The 15808-nt window shown below is 42.2% G+C and overlaps 2 protein-coding genes across 3 annotated transcripts; both read right to left on the bottom strand.

Moving 5' to 3' along the window:
- Nucleotides 1-1896: 1896 nt before the first annotated feature.
- LOC122870182 (odorant receptor 131-2-like) lies at nucleotides 1897-4738 on the bottom strand. Its single transcript, XM_044184137.1, has 2 exons — nucleotides 3805-4738; nucleotides 1897-3092 (listed from the first exon to the last, which is right to left on the bottom strand). Exons 1-2 carry the CDS (start codon nucleotides 3958-3960, stop codon nucleotides 2295-2297), a joined length of 954 nt encoding a protein of 317 aa, XP_044040072.1. The 5' UTR covers nucleotides 3961-4738; the 3' UTR covers nucleotides 1897-2294.
- A 2004-nt stretch (nucleotides 4739-6742) lies between these two features.
- Nucleotides 6743-9200, bottom strand: LOC122870132 (odorant receptor 131-2-like). Of its 2 annotated transcripts, XM_044183965.1 has the most exons (3): nucleotides 9143-9200; nucleotides 8428-8611; nucleotides 6743-7721 (listed from the first exon to the last, which is right to left on the bottom strand). In XM_044183965.1, the coding sequence occupies exons 2-3, from the start codon at nucleotides 8581-8583 to the stop codon at nucleotides 6903-6905; spliced, it is 975 nt and encodes a 324-aa protein (XP_044039900.1). In that variant the 5' UTR covers nucleotides 8584-8611; nucleotides 9143-9200; the 3' UTR covers nucleotides 6743-6902. The 2 variants fall into 2 exon arrangements, with proteins under 2 accessions (XP_044039900.1, XP_044039890.1); XM_044183955.1 differs by lacking the exon at nucleotides 9143-9200 and having other exon boundaries at nucleotides 8428-9005.
- Nucleotides 9201-15808: the final 6608 nt, after the last annotated feature.

Here is a 15808-nt window from a genome sequence, read left to right as displayed (position 1 = left end):
ATGGATTGTATTGCGCCCCTTTTGCTAATTATTTTTAACAGTTCGCTGTCTACTGGCTGCGTCCCAGACTACTTTAATACTGCTTGTGTCCAGCCTGTCCTAAAAAAACCTGGGCTTGATCCCACCCTCCTGGATAACTATCGCCCAATCTCCAAACTGCCTTTTATTTCAAAGATTCTCGAAAAACTTGTATCTAAGCAGCTTCTTGCTGCTGTGGAAAACAATAATACCTTTGAAGTTTTGGCACTAATGACCTTTTAATGAATGCAGACGCAGGCATGTGTTCAATTCTTGTGCTGCTGGACTTAAATGCTGCCTTTGACACAATTGATAATCATCATCTTTTAGATAGACTGAGGCACTGGGTGGGCATATCTGGCACTGGTAATTTGTGGTCAGTTTTACTGTTGACACAATCATGATGGGCCGGATCAGCTACAGTGATGCGACGGCCTACCTGGAAGAGGTGAGGGAGCTTTCGCTCTGGTGCAAGGCCAACAACCTCTTAGTGAATGTCAGCAAAACCAGGGAGCTTGTTGTCGATTATGGGAGGAAGCAGCAATCAGCTTGTCCCGACATAGGTTGTTTTGCTTGTGACCTCGTTTTCCCAATGGCCACATTTATGGGGAATACACCAGGTTGAAATATATCAGAATTTTCCTTCAAGAAATTCAGAGTCTCTGGTGATTCAGACCTTCCACTCTGCTTTCTATGCTGTGGAAAGCATACCTATAGCAGGCGTCACCTGCTCTGCTCAGAACTGTATAGCCCTAGAGTTGTGCGCTTCAGAAAGTGTGCAGTTGAAATATCAGCTGGTATGTAAGCACTTACTGCAGTTAAAAGGCAGTTAAGGTGTAAGATCTCAAAGGAGTTGAACTGTCAGTTGAAAAAAAATCGATTTACACGTGTCAGTTGACATGTAACTGAAAACAGCTGAAGTGTCGGTGAAAGTGTAAGTGATGAAAGCACTCGTGTAAGTTAAAGAGATACTTGAATGGCTCTCCTTTTCCTTTGAGGGACAAAAACAGTCAGTCCTATCTTAAAATGTGATATATGAGAGAGAGAGGAGTTTGTCAACATTTTGATGCATACATTTTGTATGAAAAGTAGAAATTGTGGTACTAAAAATTTGAAACGTTATTACTCCCAACATGTTCAAGTTTCAGTGAAGATTCAAGAAGATAGGTTCAGGATGTTGGAGCAAACAACATCAATAATAATAAGAGTATACGAATGAAGTTGTGTGTCTTGCTTTTACCGTTTAGGCATGTAAAGCTTATTTTAAGTGCTTGGAAAATGTTTCATGTAATAATCCAAACCGAAGACGTTGCTGAAATGAGGTTTTATAAACTCACCAAATGGAAAACAGATGAAACATAAAATCACTCTGTTTTAATTAAACAATACATATCTGTTTATTTCAAACATAATTTCAATTAATACACAGTAACTAAAACAGATATATGTCTTTGACATTGTGACAATACAATATTCTTACAACAATTTCATTGCAATGAAAACACAGTGGCCAGGAATTGGACAATGAGTGTAATAACAGTTTTTCCTCTATATTCTTCTTTAATCCTTAATGGGAGACATACTGGTTATAAATAATTGCCGTTTATTCTTAAATGTTGTTAATGAAATTAGCTGTTGTCCTGTTAAAGTGCTCTTTTCAAGACGGTGTCTGTAGCCAAAGATCATTCATGCTAGCTGCATGGCTCAAATGATGGAAATGTGGGCCGGTCTGTCGGCTGGTCCAAAATGTTTTCCTCAGACTAAAATATCTCTACACCTATATGATGGATTGCCTTGAAATTTTGTACACATTCATGATCCCCAGAGGATGAATCCTACTGCTTTTGGTGATCCCCTGACTTTTCCTGTAGTGCCACATTGAGGTTCACTGTATTTTTTGTGAAATGTCTCAACAACTGTTGGATGGATTCATATAATTTGGTACATATATCCCTTATGCCCAGAGGATAAAACCTGATGACTTTGGTGAGCCCCAGACTTTTCCAACATGATCTATTGGAGTTGGTAAAGAGTTAAGGTGCTTTCAGACAGCCGGAAATTTTTAAGGCAATGAATTTGCAAACTGCAATGCTTGTGGTGCTTAATATAGTAGGAGGGCATAATCTAAATTCATCAAACTCCAGCAAAGCACAGTGTTGTGTACTCAATTTGTACTAGTGTGCTTTCTTACTGAAAAGTCATAATCTCTTTGTTCTCAGTGGCATTCACAAATGGAAATACTAAAAGATTTTTCAATCTAACTAGTTTGTTTTGCTTCAGTCCATGGTTTGATGCTTATTCTCACTACACAGCAGATACTTTTTCAAATGCTGTCTAAATGTCTTGTCTCGTAGCCCGTACACAATAGGACTGACAAACCTGGGAAGGATCTGGATGATGATATAGCTAACAAAGATTAAATGTACATAATGTTTAGGAAACCAGTACACCAGAGCCCTTTCTAAGATATGGGCTACATATGTTAGCATACACAACAGTAGCTGAAAACCATGGAGCAGGATTGTATTCCTGGCCTTCTTTGCATGTCCATCAGCTGATTTAGCTGCTTTAGCTTTTATAGCAGCAAAGAAGATCTTGAAGTAAGTGTAGAAGAGTGTGAGCCAAACACCAATTAGGTAAATTATGTAGGAAACATCCCTCTTTTTCAAGTGTATAGGGTGTCGGAACAAGTTATTCAAGTCACAAAAAATTGTGGAATAATAAAACTCTACAGGCTCTGTTGCCAGAATAATAAACACATCTGGCAGGGTTGAGACCACACTCATTGCCCAAATCCATCCAATCAGAATATATGTTCTTTTGATTGTACACAAGTCAGTGTGTCGCAGTGGTAAACAAATAGCAATGTAGCACTCCACTGCCATGACAGCTAAATTTAATGGAGTGTTGAGGGTGGTGAAGACAGCACAGGTAATAATGAGGCAACAAAGGGAAACATTAATTTTGTAGAAAATATAACTTAAGACAAACATGCTGATTGCTGTAGTAAGCTGGATCATATCGTTCACCACCAGGTGGATGAATAGGATGTAACGGGGATTCACATAAAATATCTGAAGGAGAGGAGAGGAAAAGAAAGGAAGCAGTCAGTTAAAACATCTCATCATTCTTTATTACTTTAATTCATCCATTTCTGTTTTCTACTTGATTGATTGATTGATTGATTTGTTTATCTGAGTGTCCTGCACCATATGATGCCCAGACCATATTGTTTTAGAGGACAGCAATGACAAACAGGATGGCCACATGACAAATCATAATAAACAGTTCCACAAATTCAAAAAGGACATTTCAAAACATTCAGTTTCCTCGACAGAAATGTCCTATTAGTTGCCATGTCTATAAATCTTGCGAAGACTAAAATATCCTAATTAATTAAAGAGCCAGCTAAACATATCACCTTCAGGCAACCAAAACAAATTAGGATTCTTCAGCAGACTTTTTTCAAATAGGTGACTCCTCAGATCCCAGTACATGGTGCAATGTAACACAAAATTAAATTCATCCTGAACAACATCAAGACCACAAACGCTGCTCTTCAGGAATACCTTTTATATCTGTCTGCCTCATTTGCCAGCAGTGGGATACCTGCTCTTAACTGACCACAAAAGGACCTCTGCCCTCTCGATAAATGAAATTGTAGTACCCAGTTGTCGTAGTCTTCCACTAATAATAGTAACTGATAATTGAATAATAATAATCTTGATAATATCAACAGTAATGATTGTGATAGTAATAATGAAAACAATGATAAAGCATTCTGACCTGGTGTTTTCTGAAGGTGTGAATCAGGGTGCCATTGATATAGCTGATGATAAGACCAAGAGCCAGAATAATCACATTTTTGGCCACAGCTGTGCTGAAAGAGTCTCGATAACTCGGACCACTCGACACGTTAAAGCCATAAGATGAGGAATTCATGGAGTTGATTTAAGGATCCTGTAAGCCACTGTATTTTATTGTCCCCCAAGAGAAAATGTGTTAACACAGAGTGTGCGTTATGTGTGCCTCCAGAACATAGATACATTAACATACAACATAAGTACATTTATACAGACTACATAGTGTGTAATAAGTTGAATTTTAAAGCTACATTTAGATTCATACTGCAAATTTAAACTTTGAATGCGTGAAATATTCTTATTTTCATATTTTTCCCAAGTGCAGGAATACCCTGGTCAACGATTCAAGGAATTATGCACAGAAAATAAAGTCAATCTACAACCAATCAACTTATCTTTCCTTTACATTTCCTTGCTTATCAGCTAGTTGTTGAATTGTATTAGAGAGATGCTCAATTTCAGAGTTAAAAAAGACATTAAATCATTGTTGCAGAAGAAGTGTTGTTCTTGAGCATTATATGCACATATAGTTCAACATGATTGCAATACTGTAACATAATAAAATACTGCACTAATACAGTGTGATAGCATCAAAGTCTTTCCTACCTCAGACAGTACACTTCAGTCTCCTCATTCACCTGTCATGCAATGAGTCTAAAATCAGTAATGACTTTTATATTGAGCAGGATGTTGCATGAGCCCTGCAGAATGTCATAGATGATGTCATCGTGATATCCAGCTGTGTGAGTAAGGAGGCCCGAAACTGAATGTCTGCTCACTAATTCATGTGTGTACTTCACACTTATTTTATTCTATACTTATACCCACTTGGTACTTAATTTTTTTTCTGACCTGTATTGTAGTGAATTATATTTTTTGCTTAGTACTTCTATTCCTGTGTGCACTGACGTGATAGTGAGCTGTTGTAACTAAAGAGTTTCCCCTCGGGGATCAATAAAGTATTTCTGATTCTGATTCTGATTAGACACAACATCTGCCTGATAACTTTATTCAAATCTAAATATTTTAAAATATGTGCCAGTGGTTGAGCAATAAAGTTACGTTAGAACAACAACAGAAACAGATGTCGCTGCTTTGTTAAGACGCCGTTGTGGCTGCTCAGAGAAAACTGCGTTCCTTTTCGTTTAGTGTGGTTCGCTGTGCTACTGTCCCCACCATTTTTTACCAGGTGTTAGATACAGTATATACAGACAAGGTGTAAAGCTCTCTCTTGCTCCTGCTGGCTTAACTTGACAATCTCATGTCGTCCATTCTACTTTCAGCGGGAATTCACTTTTGTTGTAATCTCCACTGTGAACATTCCACTACATGTAGATACGGACAGAGAATAAACAGAATTACATGATATGGTATACCAGCACCAGGCCAAGTATCTGTACACTGCCCTCATCATGACTGGGGATTTTAACAAGGCCAGCCAGCCCTAAGAAAGTTCTGCTGAACTTCCATCACCACATTACCCTTTACCACCAGAGGAGATACAACTCTGGTCTGTTGTTATTCTCCAATGAAGGAGGGCTACAAGGCTAATTCTCTCACATCATTCAGCAAGTCAGACCACACTGCCATCTTCCTCATACCGGAATATGTTTAAAGGATGGTACAGGAAACTGTGTGACAGAGTGGTCAGGCTTTGGCCTACCCTATCAGAAGCTATGCTGCGTGAATGACGTCTGACTGACGTTGACTGAGATATGTTCCAATGCAGCTCTGGCAAATCAGTGAGTTTATGGAAGTAATGACGAGATACATAACAATGCTTGCCAATGATTTCACTCCTATGCTGACTGTACAGCCCTTTACGAACTGGAAAATGGAGGAATACAAGGTGGCGTCCTTCCAGCTGAGATGTGTGGTCAAAGACGCTAAGCAGAGGTATAAGGACAGAGTGGACTTACAACAATGTAACTCCAGAGGGATGCGGCAAGGATTAAAAGCCGCCTTAGACTACAAAGGCAGACCCCCCACTACGGTGAGTGTGGCTGTATCTCTGGCAGACGATCTGGACTCATTCTATGCACACTGTTAACACTGCTAACATTAGCATTAGTTTGTCTGCTGGTGCGATTGGAATGAGTTCTCTCTTCAGTTAACAGCAGGAAGTCTGCTTGCCCAGACACAATTGCTGGGCATGTTTTTAAGACCTTTGCTAACCTAACTCCTATGTTCAGCAATATATTCAACCCCTCCTTGGAGCAGTCCATGGTTCCCACTTGCCTCAAGACCAAGTCCACCATTGTCCCTCTACCCAAGAACACTTCACCAGCCTGCCCACACGAGTACCGCTCTGCAGCCCTCACCTCAGTGGCGATGAAGTGGTGACTCTCTACCTAGCACCCTTAACTCTTAAAGTTTGCTTACAAACCAAATATATCTACAGACAATGCTGTCTCCCAGGTATTACACACCACCCTCACCCACTTGGACAACAGGAGGGGGGACTATGGGATATTGCTTTTTATAGACTTCTGGTTTCTATGTGATAATCCCCTCCAGGATGGCTGCTAAGATGATGGAACCAGGACAAAACACCTCCCTCTGCACCTCAATCCTGGACGTCCTGACAACCATAACTTAGGTGGTTAGGGTAGGCAGTCACTTTTTTATCATTTCATTGCTTGTGATGCATAATATAGTAGGAGGGCACAATCTAAATTCATCAAACTCCAGCAAAGCACAGATTTGTGTACTCAATTTGTACTAGTGTACTTTCATACTGAAAAGTCATAACCTCTTTGTCCGCAGTGGCATTCACAATCAGAATCAGAAATACTTTATTGATCCCAGAGGGGAAACTCTTTCGTTACAGCTGCTCACTATCACATCAGTGCACACAGGAATAGAAGTACTAAGCAAATTAAAATACAATACACTATAATACAGCTAAGATAAATTAAGTACAAAGTGGATATAATTATAAAAGCTAAGTGTAAGTAGAAAGTGGATTTACAGTTTGATAAGTATGTTACGGCAAATGAAAATACTAAAAGATTTATCAATCTAACTAGTTTGTTTCGCTTCAGTCCATGGTTTGATGCTTACTCTCACTGTACACAGTAGATACTTTTTCAAATGCTGTCTAAATGTCTTGTCTCGTAGCCCGTACACAATAGGACTGACAAACCTGGGAAGGATCTGGATGATGATATAGCTAACAAAGATTAAATGTACATAATGGTTAGGAAACCAGTACACCACAGCACTTTTTAAGATATGGGCTATATATGTTAGCATACACAACAGTAGCTGAAAACCATGGAGCAGGATTGTATTCCTGGCCTTCTTTGCATCTCCATCAGCTGCTTTAGCTGCTTTAGCTTTTATAGCAGCAAAGAAGATCTTGAAGTAAGTGTAGAAGAGCGTGAGCCAAACACCAATTAGGTAAATTATGTAGGAAACATCCCTCTTTTTCAGGTGTATAGGATGTCGGAACAGGTTATCCTTGTCACAAAAAATTGTGGAATAATAAAACTCTACAGGCTCTGTTGCCAGAATAATAAACACATCTGGCAGGGTTGAGACCACACTCATGGCCCAAATCCATCCAATCAGAATATATGTTCTTTTGATTGTACACAAGTCAGTGTGTCGCAGTGGTAAACAAATAGCAATGTAGCACTCCACTGCCATGACAGCTAAATTTAATGGAGTGTTGAGGGTGGTGAAGACAGCACAGGTAATAATGAGGCAACAAAGGGAAACATTAATTTTGTAGAAAATATAACTGAAGACAAACAGGCAGATTGTTGTAGTAAGCTGGATCATATCGTTCACCACCAGGTGGATGAATAGGATGTAACGGGGATTCACATAAAATATCTGAAGGAGAGGAGAGGAAAAGAAAGGAAGCAGTCAGTTAAAACATCTCATCATTCTTTATTACTTTAATTCATCCATTTCTGTTTTCTACTTGATTGATTTGTTTATTTGAGTGTCCTGCACCATATGATGCCCAGACCATATTGTTTTAGAAGACAGCAATGACAAACAGGATGGCCACATGACAAATCATAATAAACAGTTCCACAAATTCAAAAAGGACATTTCAAAACATTCAGTTTCCTCGACAGAAATGTCCTACTAGTTGCCATGTCTATAAATCTTTTTAAGACTAAAATATCCTAATTAATTAAAGAGCCAGCTAAACATATCACCTTCAGGCAACTAAAACAAATTAGGATTCTTCAGCAGACTTTTTTCAAATAGGTGACTCCTCAGATCCCAGTACATGGGGCAATGGAACACAAAATTAAATTCATCCTGAACAACATCAAGACCACAAACGCTGCTCTTCAGGAATACCTTTTATATCTGTCTGCCTCAGTTGCCAGCGGTGGGATACCTGCTCTTAACTGACCACATAAGGACCTCTGCCCTCTCGATAAATGAAATTGTAGTACCCAGTTGTCGTAGTCTTCCACTAATAATAATAACAACTGATAATTGAATAATAATAATGATATTGATAATATCAACAGTAATGATTGTGATAGTAATAATGAAAACAATGATAAAGCATTCTGACCTGGTGTTTTCTGAATGTGTGAATCAGGGTGCCATTGATATAGTTGATGATAAGACCAAGAGCCAGAATAATCACATTTTTGGCCACAGCTGTGCTGAAAGAGTCTCGATAACTCGGACCACTCGACACGTTAAAGCCATAAGATGAGGAATTCATGGAGTTGATTTGAGGATCCTGCAAGCCTCTGTTGAAGAGGAACATTTAAAAATATTTTGGATAGATTTTATTGTCCCCCAAGAGAAAATGTGTTAACACAGAGTGTGTGTTATGTGTGCCTCCAGAACATAGATAAGTTTACATACAACATAAGTACATTTATACAGACTACATAGTGTGTAATAAGTTGAATTTTAAAGTTATGTTTAGATTCATACCGCAAATTTAAACTTTGAATGTGTGAAATATTCTTATTTTCATATTTTTCCCAAGTGCAGGAATACCCTGGTCAACGATTCAAGGAATTATGCACAGAAAATAAAGTCAATCTACAACCAATCAACTTATCTTTCCTTTACATTTCCTTGCTTATCAGCTAGTTGTTGAATTGTATTAGAGAGATGCTCAATTTCAGAGTTAAAAAAGACATTGAATCATTGTTGCAGAAGAAGTGTTGTTCTTGACCATTATATGCACATATAGTTCAACATGATTGCAATACTGTAACATAATAAAATACTGCACTAATACAGTGTGATAGCATCAAAGACTTTCCTACCTCAGACAGTACACTTCAGTCTCCTCATTCACCTGTCATGCAATGAGTCTAAAATCAGTAATGACTTTTATATTTAACAGGTAACATGTTGCATGAGCCCTGCAGATTGTCATAGATGATGTCATTGTGATATCCAGCTGTGTGAGTAAGGAGGCCCGAAACTGAAAGTCTGCTCACTAATTCATGTGTGTAGACACAACATCTGCCTGATAACTTTATTCAAATCTAAATATTTTAAAATATGTGCCAGTGGTTGAGTAATAAAGTTACGTTAGAACAACAACAGAAACCGATGACGCTGCCTTGTTCAGACGCCGTCGTGGCTGATTAGAGAAAACTGCACACCTTTCCGTTTAAAGGATGGTCCAGGAAACTGTGTGACGGAGTGGTCAGGCTTTGGCCTGCCCTATCAGAAGCTATGCTGCGTGAATGACGTCTGAATGACGTTGACTGAGATATGTTCCAATGCCGCTCTGGCAAATCAGTGAGTTTATGGAAGTAATGACGAGATTCATAACAATGCTTGCCAATGATTTCACTCCTATGCTGACTGTACAGTCCTTTACAAACTGGAAAATGGAGGAATACAAGGTGGCGTCCTTCTAGCTGAGATGTGTGGTCAAAGACGCTAAGCAGGTATAAGGACAGAGTGGACTTACAATGTAACTCCAGAGGGATGTGGCAAGTATTAATAGCCGCCTTGGACTACAAAGGCAGACCCCCCACTACAGTGAGTGTGGCTGTATCTCTGGCAGACGATCTGGACTCATTCTATGCACACTGTTAACACTGCTAACATTAGCATTAGTTTGTCTGCTGGTGCGATTGGAATGAGTTCTCTCTTCAGTTAACAGCAGGAAGTCTGCTTGCCCAGACACAATTGCTGGGCATGTTTTTAAGACCTTTGCTAACCTAACTCCTATGTTCAGCAATATACTCAACCCCTCCTTGGAGCAGTCCATGGTCCCCACTTGCCTCAAGACCAAGTCCACAATTGTCCCTCTACCCAAGAACACTTCACCAGCCTGCCCACACGAGTACCGCTCTGCAGGCCTCACCTCAGTGGTGATGAAGTGCTTTGAGAGGCTAATTAAGGGCCACATCTGCTACTCTCTACCTAGCACTCTCAACCCACTACAGTGGGGGAGAACTATGGGATATTGCTTTTTATAGACTTCTGGTTTCTATGTGATAATCCCCTCCAGAATGGCTGCTAGGATGTTGGAACCAGGACAAAACACCTCCCTCTGCACCTCAATCCTGGACATCCTTACAACCATAACTTAGGTGGTTAGGGTAGGCAGTCAAGGGGTTATGTACTTTGCCCCTCTACTGCAAGCCTGATGGCTGAGTGTGGATTTTGTCAACTTACCGTCTCAACGCTGAAGAAAAGTATCGCCTGTCTGGAAGCCGAGCTCAGAGAAACAAACAAGCTCATCCTGGAGTTCTCCACTGTCGCCTCGGCCCAGGCAAAACACCTTGCAGTCCTCAGCTCCTCTGGCTGCGGCAACCGGAATGCGAGCATCCTATCTCGCTCCCCTGACTGCCCCACTCCAGAACTGTACAATGATTCCACTCTTCTGTGGCTCAGCTCCATCATCACTGGCACCCCAGAGCATGAAGCCGTTTCAGCTAAGCCTGAAGATCTGTGGCTCCTCATGCAAATCCCAAAGCAATTGCCATTTCTACTCCTTGCCGATCCCCAGTGGATGCCCGGTCACTCGTTGGTGGAGATGGTGAGAAGGCTCTGGTGAGTTCAACTCAACGTCAACTTGGACTGTAGCCTGTAAGGACAGACATAGTGCAAAGTGCCTGCCTCCTCTACCTTCACATCGGGACCTCCCGCTGACCAACAGGTTTGACATTCTGGGTACGCAAGACTTTCCTACAGTGGAGGGATGCTCCCTTTTTTTCAGCGGTCAAGTCTTCCTCCTCCTCTCGCCGCATGTTACTGAAAGAGGCCGTGATCAGGAGAAGCTCTGGAGGTCTCATTCATCCTGAGACAGCAGAGGAGACCTCTGCTAAGAAGGACGCATCCCCTTCGCCGCAGCAGTCCCCGGCCACAACTATCCCAGGGACAGCTGATGGAACTCGGCGGTCTCCACGATCATCGGCCTCCACGATCATCGACTCATCCCCCCAACTACGCTGATAGTTGGAGATTCCATAGTAAGGAATATCCGCGCGTTTCCCCTCGCTCTTCTTCTTTCTCTTCTCTGCCCACCATAAACAGCCACGTACTCTCTGCTGTCACTACCTCCCCCTTGAGGACTGATCATAGTGCTGCTATTTGGAGCCCGGATCCCTCTAGTGTTACTTTTAAAATTCCTGTGGTAATTTCGGATAGGTCCTTAATTCAGACAGACACAGCCGACACAGCAATAATAATAACTTAATAAAGCTCCGGGCCAGAACCCTACCTCCACTCTCAACCTCAAATCTGAAGCAGCACAGACTTTTTAATAAGGCTCTTCTCAATGTAAGATCCCTCTCTAACAATACGTTTATTTTAAATGATTTTATCTCTTCGACTGATTTTGATTTTATGTTTTTAACTGAATCCTGGTTACGTCCTAGTGATCACAGTCAGCTGGCTGATTTTTGCCCTCCAGATTATGAGTGCTTTAGCCGCCCTAGGGTTTGTGGTCGAGGTGGGGTCCTTGTTACTGTCTGTAGGAAGCATTTTAAGTGTAACCTCATATCTTGCAATGATTTTTCCTCTTTTGAAGTGCTCATGTTTTAACTTGGTGGCCCCTTCCTGGTCATATTTGCTATTATTTATCGCCCCCCTAAACCAGCTGGCTCCTTCTTGTTGGAACTCCCTGAGTTTTTACACACTCATGTGTTAAATGATGATAGAATTGTTCTTCTTCTTTGTGGTGATTTTAATATTCATGTTGATGACTCTTCTAATGGTCTTGCTGCTGATTTTTTAAATATCACTAACTCTTTTAACTTTCAACAACATGCGTCTGGCCAAACTCATTTCCGTGGCCACACCTTAGACCTAGTCTTTAGTCTGGGTCTGAGAATACCATCTGTGGAAATCAGGGACATGTTTGTATCTGATCACCTATGCATTGTTATTAACTGTGAATTACAGGCCGCTAGTACTGAATTATCCTGCTCTGAGTACACACGCGTCCTTAATGAGCATAGTGCCTCTAAATTCTGTACACTGTTAAATTCTCCTGGCAGTGTGTTTCCCGATTCCTCCAACACCAATGTTTTGGTTGATTCTTTTAACTACCTGTACCTTAGATCTCATAGCTCCTCTGAAAAATAGACTCAAAGACTAGAAAACAGCCATGGTTAAATGACAGTATTCGAAGCTGTAAAAGGAAATGCAGAAGAGCAGATGGAAGAAATCAGGTCTCCAGGTCCACTTTGTGGCTATGAAAGAGTTATTACTCCTTTATAATAGGATGGTGAAAGATGCAAGAACATGTCATTTCTCTGCACTTATTTTTGCCCATCAGCACAACCCCAGATTCCTATTTAAGACTGTGGATCAGTTAGTTAAGCAAGTCTCTCCTTGTGCCCCTGCTGATTGTGATGCTGATTGTGAAAAGTTTCTTTTGCACTTTGCTGGAAAGGTGGAGTTAATAAGATCTGGTATTCCCCCAACCCTGCCTTTTTAGATGTGGATCACCCACTCAGGGATTCTTTGAGCAATTTTTCTGCTGTTACTCTGCCTGAACTCGCAAACATCATGTCTCTTATGAGAGTGTCCTCCAGCCCTCTTAACAAAATCCCAGCTAGGTTTTTATTGAAAGTTATGGATTGTATTGCGCCCCTTTTGCTAATTATTTTTAACAGCTCGCTGTCTACTGGCTGCGTCGCAGATTACTTTAAAACTGTTTGTATCCAGCCAGTCCTAAAAAAACCTGGGCTTGATCCCACCCTCCTGGATAACTATCGTCCAATCTCCAAACTGCCTTTTATTTCAAAGATTCTCGAAAAACTTGTATCTAAGCAGCTTCTTGCTGCTGTGGAAAACAATAATACCTTTGAAACGTTGCAATCTGGCTTTCATCAACACCACAGCACTGAGACAGCTCTTCTCAACGTCGATAATGACCTTTTAATGAATGCAGACGCAGGTATGTGTTCAATTCTTGTGCTGCTGGACTTAAGAGCTGCCTTTGACACAATTGATCATCATCATCTTTTAGATAGACTGAGGCACTGGGTGGGCATATCTGGCACTGCACTAGATTTGTTCTCATCTTATCTGTCCAATAGGATATTCTGTGTCAGCATTAATAATTTCATGTCATCCTTTTCCCATATCAAGTACGGTGTGCCTCAAGGTTCAATTCTGGGACCAATACTGTTCTCCTTATACATGCTTCCCTTGGGTGATATCATCTGCAGACATGTATTTCCATAAGTCATAAGATGAGAAATTCATGGAGTTGATTTGAGGATCCGGCAAGCCTTTGTTGAAGAGGAACATTTAAATATATTTTAATGTTTGTTTAAATTTGTACTGCTAATTTAAACTTTTAGAATGTTCTTTGTATCAAAATATTCTTATTTTAATTTTTCTACCACCATTGGAGGAATGTGTAATGATTTAAGGAATTTTGCACAGAGGATAATATAGATCTACAACCAATAATCTTAACTTTCTTTGCTTTAATACCAGGAGTCACATTAAGTTTAGGGTTTGGATTTTCCCCCAAATAGTAGATATCTTATTTCAGAATGAAACTGTCAGACTTTCCCATCAACAAACAGATCAGTTACATGAAAGCGAAAAGAATAATCTTATTTGCTTTTCTAAATACACCATTTTTTTAACAAGTTCAAAATAAGTTCAAATGCTAGATGAATAGATGTGAATGTGATGTTATGGTGAATGATCATTCAAAAAAAAAAAAAATCCATCATGTTCAGACTCTTTTCAGATGAAAAGAGTTCCACTTTTTAAAAACACACAGTGTTTACCATCTAGTTGTTGAATTCTATAATAGATATGCTCAATTTAGGAGTGACAAACGTGATCATTGTTACAGAAGAAGTGTTGTGCTTAAGCACTCTATGCACATTTAGTTAAACATGATTGCAATACTGAATACTGTAACATAATAAAATACTGCACTAATACTGTCATAAGGGGTGCTGTATAGAGGTATGTGGACCCAAAAGCAGATGACCAGGAAGCAGTCTCAGGGAAAAGTAGCCGGATGACTACCGTGTTTATTGTGGGGTGGTATGCAGGCAAGTACGGGCAGAACAGTAAGCAGACAGGTAATGAGCAGACAAAAGGCAAATAAGTACCGGCTAGCATAGGTGAAAGCAGGGGAGTGAGTCCAAGGTGGGAACACAGTTCACAGGGGAGCAGGCAAAACCAGGGTGCAGGTGGGAGACTTGGGGCGGACGGCCCGGGGGCTGGACAGGTGCGGAGCCGGGGGCCTCGGGCTGATCTCCCGAGGTCCGTGATGGAGACTGACACCATCCGAAGGCCAGACAGAAGACTGGCGGTGAACACAGAGTTACAGGAGGCTGATGGCAAACACTGAGCCCTTCTGGAGGCCGGCGGCGAAGACACAACCCTCCGGGAGGCCAATGGCGAGGACTGACCCTTTCTGGAGGCCTGCCCAACCACTCAGGGACCAATGGTGGTACAGCGGGGCCAGGGACTGGCAATGAGACGTCAGGACGGGGAGCCGGCGACTGGACACCAGGGCGTGGAGCCAGCAACGGCGGAACATCAAGGCAGGGGGACGAGGCGGCAGGGCCGGGAGCTGGCGACGAGGCGACTGGTCCTGGAACCGGCGACTGGGCATGTAACTGGCGTCTGAGCAGCAAGATGGGAAGCCGGCTCCGGACCAAGGAGCTGCTGTGACTCAGCAGGGACTGGAACCGGCGTGGCAGCAGGACATGGCACTGGCGACTGGACCTCCGGACATGGCGCCATCTTCGGAACCTCAGGGCTGGGAGTAAGGAGCTGCTGCAATCCAGCCGGGAAAGGAGTCGACGGCGATCCAGCAGGGGTCCAGGGAGCTGCTGACGTCCTGCTGGCAAGAGATTAGACTGCGATCCAGCAGGGAGTACGGGAGCGGGGAGCAGTTGCCACCAGGCCGGGGTTGCTGTCTGCTGTGTTCCAGTAGGGCGTGATGGTGGTGCCTGAGGCTGCAGCAGTCTGGCAAAGGCGGTGAGCGCAGGCTGCTGCGATCCAGCGGTGGAGGCGAGGACAGGGTGCGGCTGCGATCCAGCGGCGACAGGGAGTGATGGCTGCTGCGATCCAGCGGCGACAGGGAGTGATGGCTGCTGCGATCCAGCGGCGACAGGGAGTGATGGCTGCTGCCATCCAGTAAAGAGTCCAGGAAAGAGTCCTCCACTCCCGAGTTGATCAGGGCTAGTAGCTGAAGTGATCCGTGTGGGTAGTGGAGAGTGACCGGGATCTGTAGGCGAGGTGGTGCCGGCTGTTGAGAGCTGGGTGGTGAGTTGGGAGACCTGCTGGGTTAGCTGTGCGATTTGGGAAACCATGGCCTGTTTGCTGTCTGAGTCCGGAGTAATTGTTCATGCTGGCCTAGCAGAATCTCTCGGTTAGCCAGCGTTAAGTAGTACGGTGCTACTTCCGGGTTATTACCTGCTGGGTCCATGTTTGGTTGGATTATTCTGTCGTAAGGGGTGTTGTGTAGAGGTATGTGGACC

This window comes from Siniperca chuatsi, linkage group LG2 (assembly GCF_020085105.1).
Source record: "Siniperca chuatsi isolate FFG_IHB_CAS linkage group LG2, ASM2008510v1, whole genome shotgun sequence".
NCBI lineage: Eukaryota > Metazoa > Chordata > Actinopteri > Centrarchiformes > Sinipercidae > Siniperca > Siniperca chuatsi.
The sequence above is the reverse complement of the archived record's forward strand: the minus strand, read 5'-3'. Positions and strand labels throughout refer to the sequence as shown.

Coding starts and splice junctions, on each gene's coding strand:
- LOC122870132 (XM_044183955.1), bottom strand. CDS start 8,628: ATGTTCCTCTTCAACAGAGGCTTGCAGGATCCTCAAATCAACTCCATG. Junction 7,722..8,427: donor ACACATTCAGAAAACACCAG/GTCAGAATGCTT, acceptor CCTCTCCTTCAG/ATATTTTATGTGAATCCCCG.
- LOC122870182 (XM_044184137.1), bottom strand. CDS start 3,960: ATGAATTCCTCATCTTATGGCTTTAACGTGTCGAGTGGTCCGAGTTAT. Junction 3,093..3,804: donor ACACCTTCAGAAAACACCAG/GTCAGAATGCTT, acceptor CCTCTCCTTCAG/ATATTTTATGTGAATCCCCG.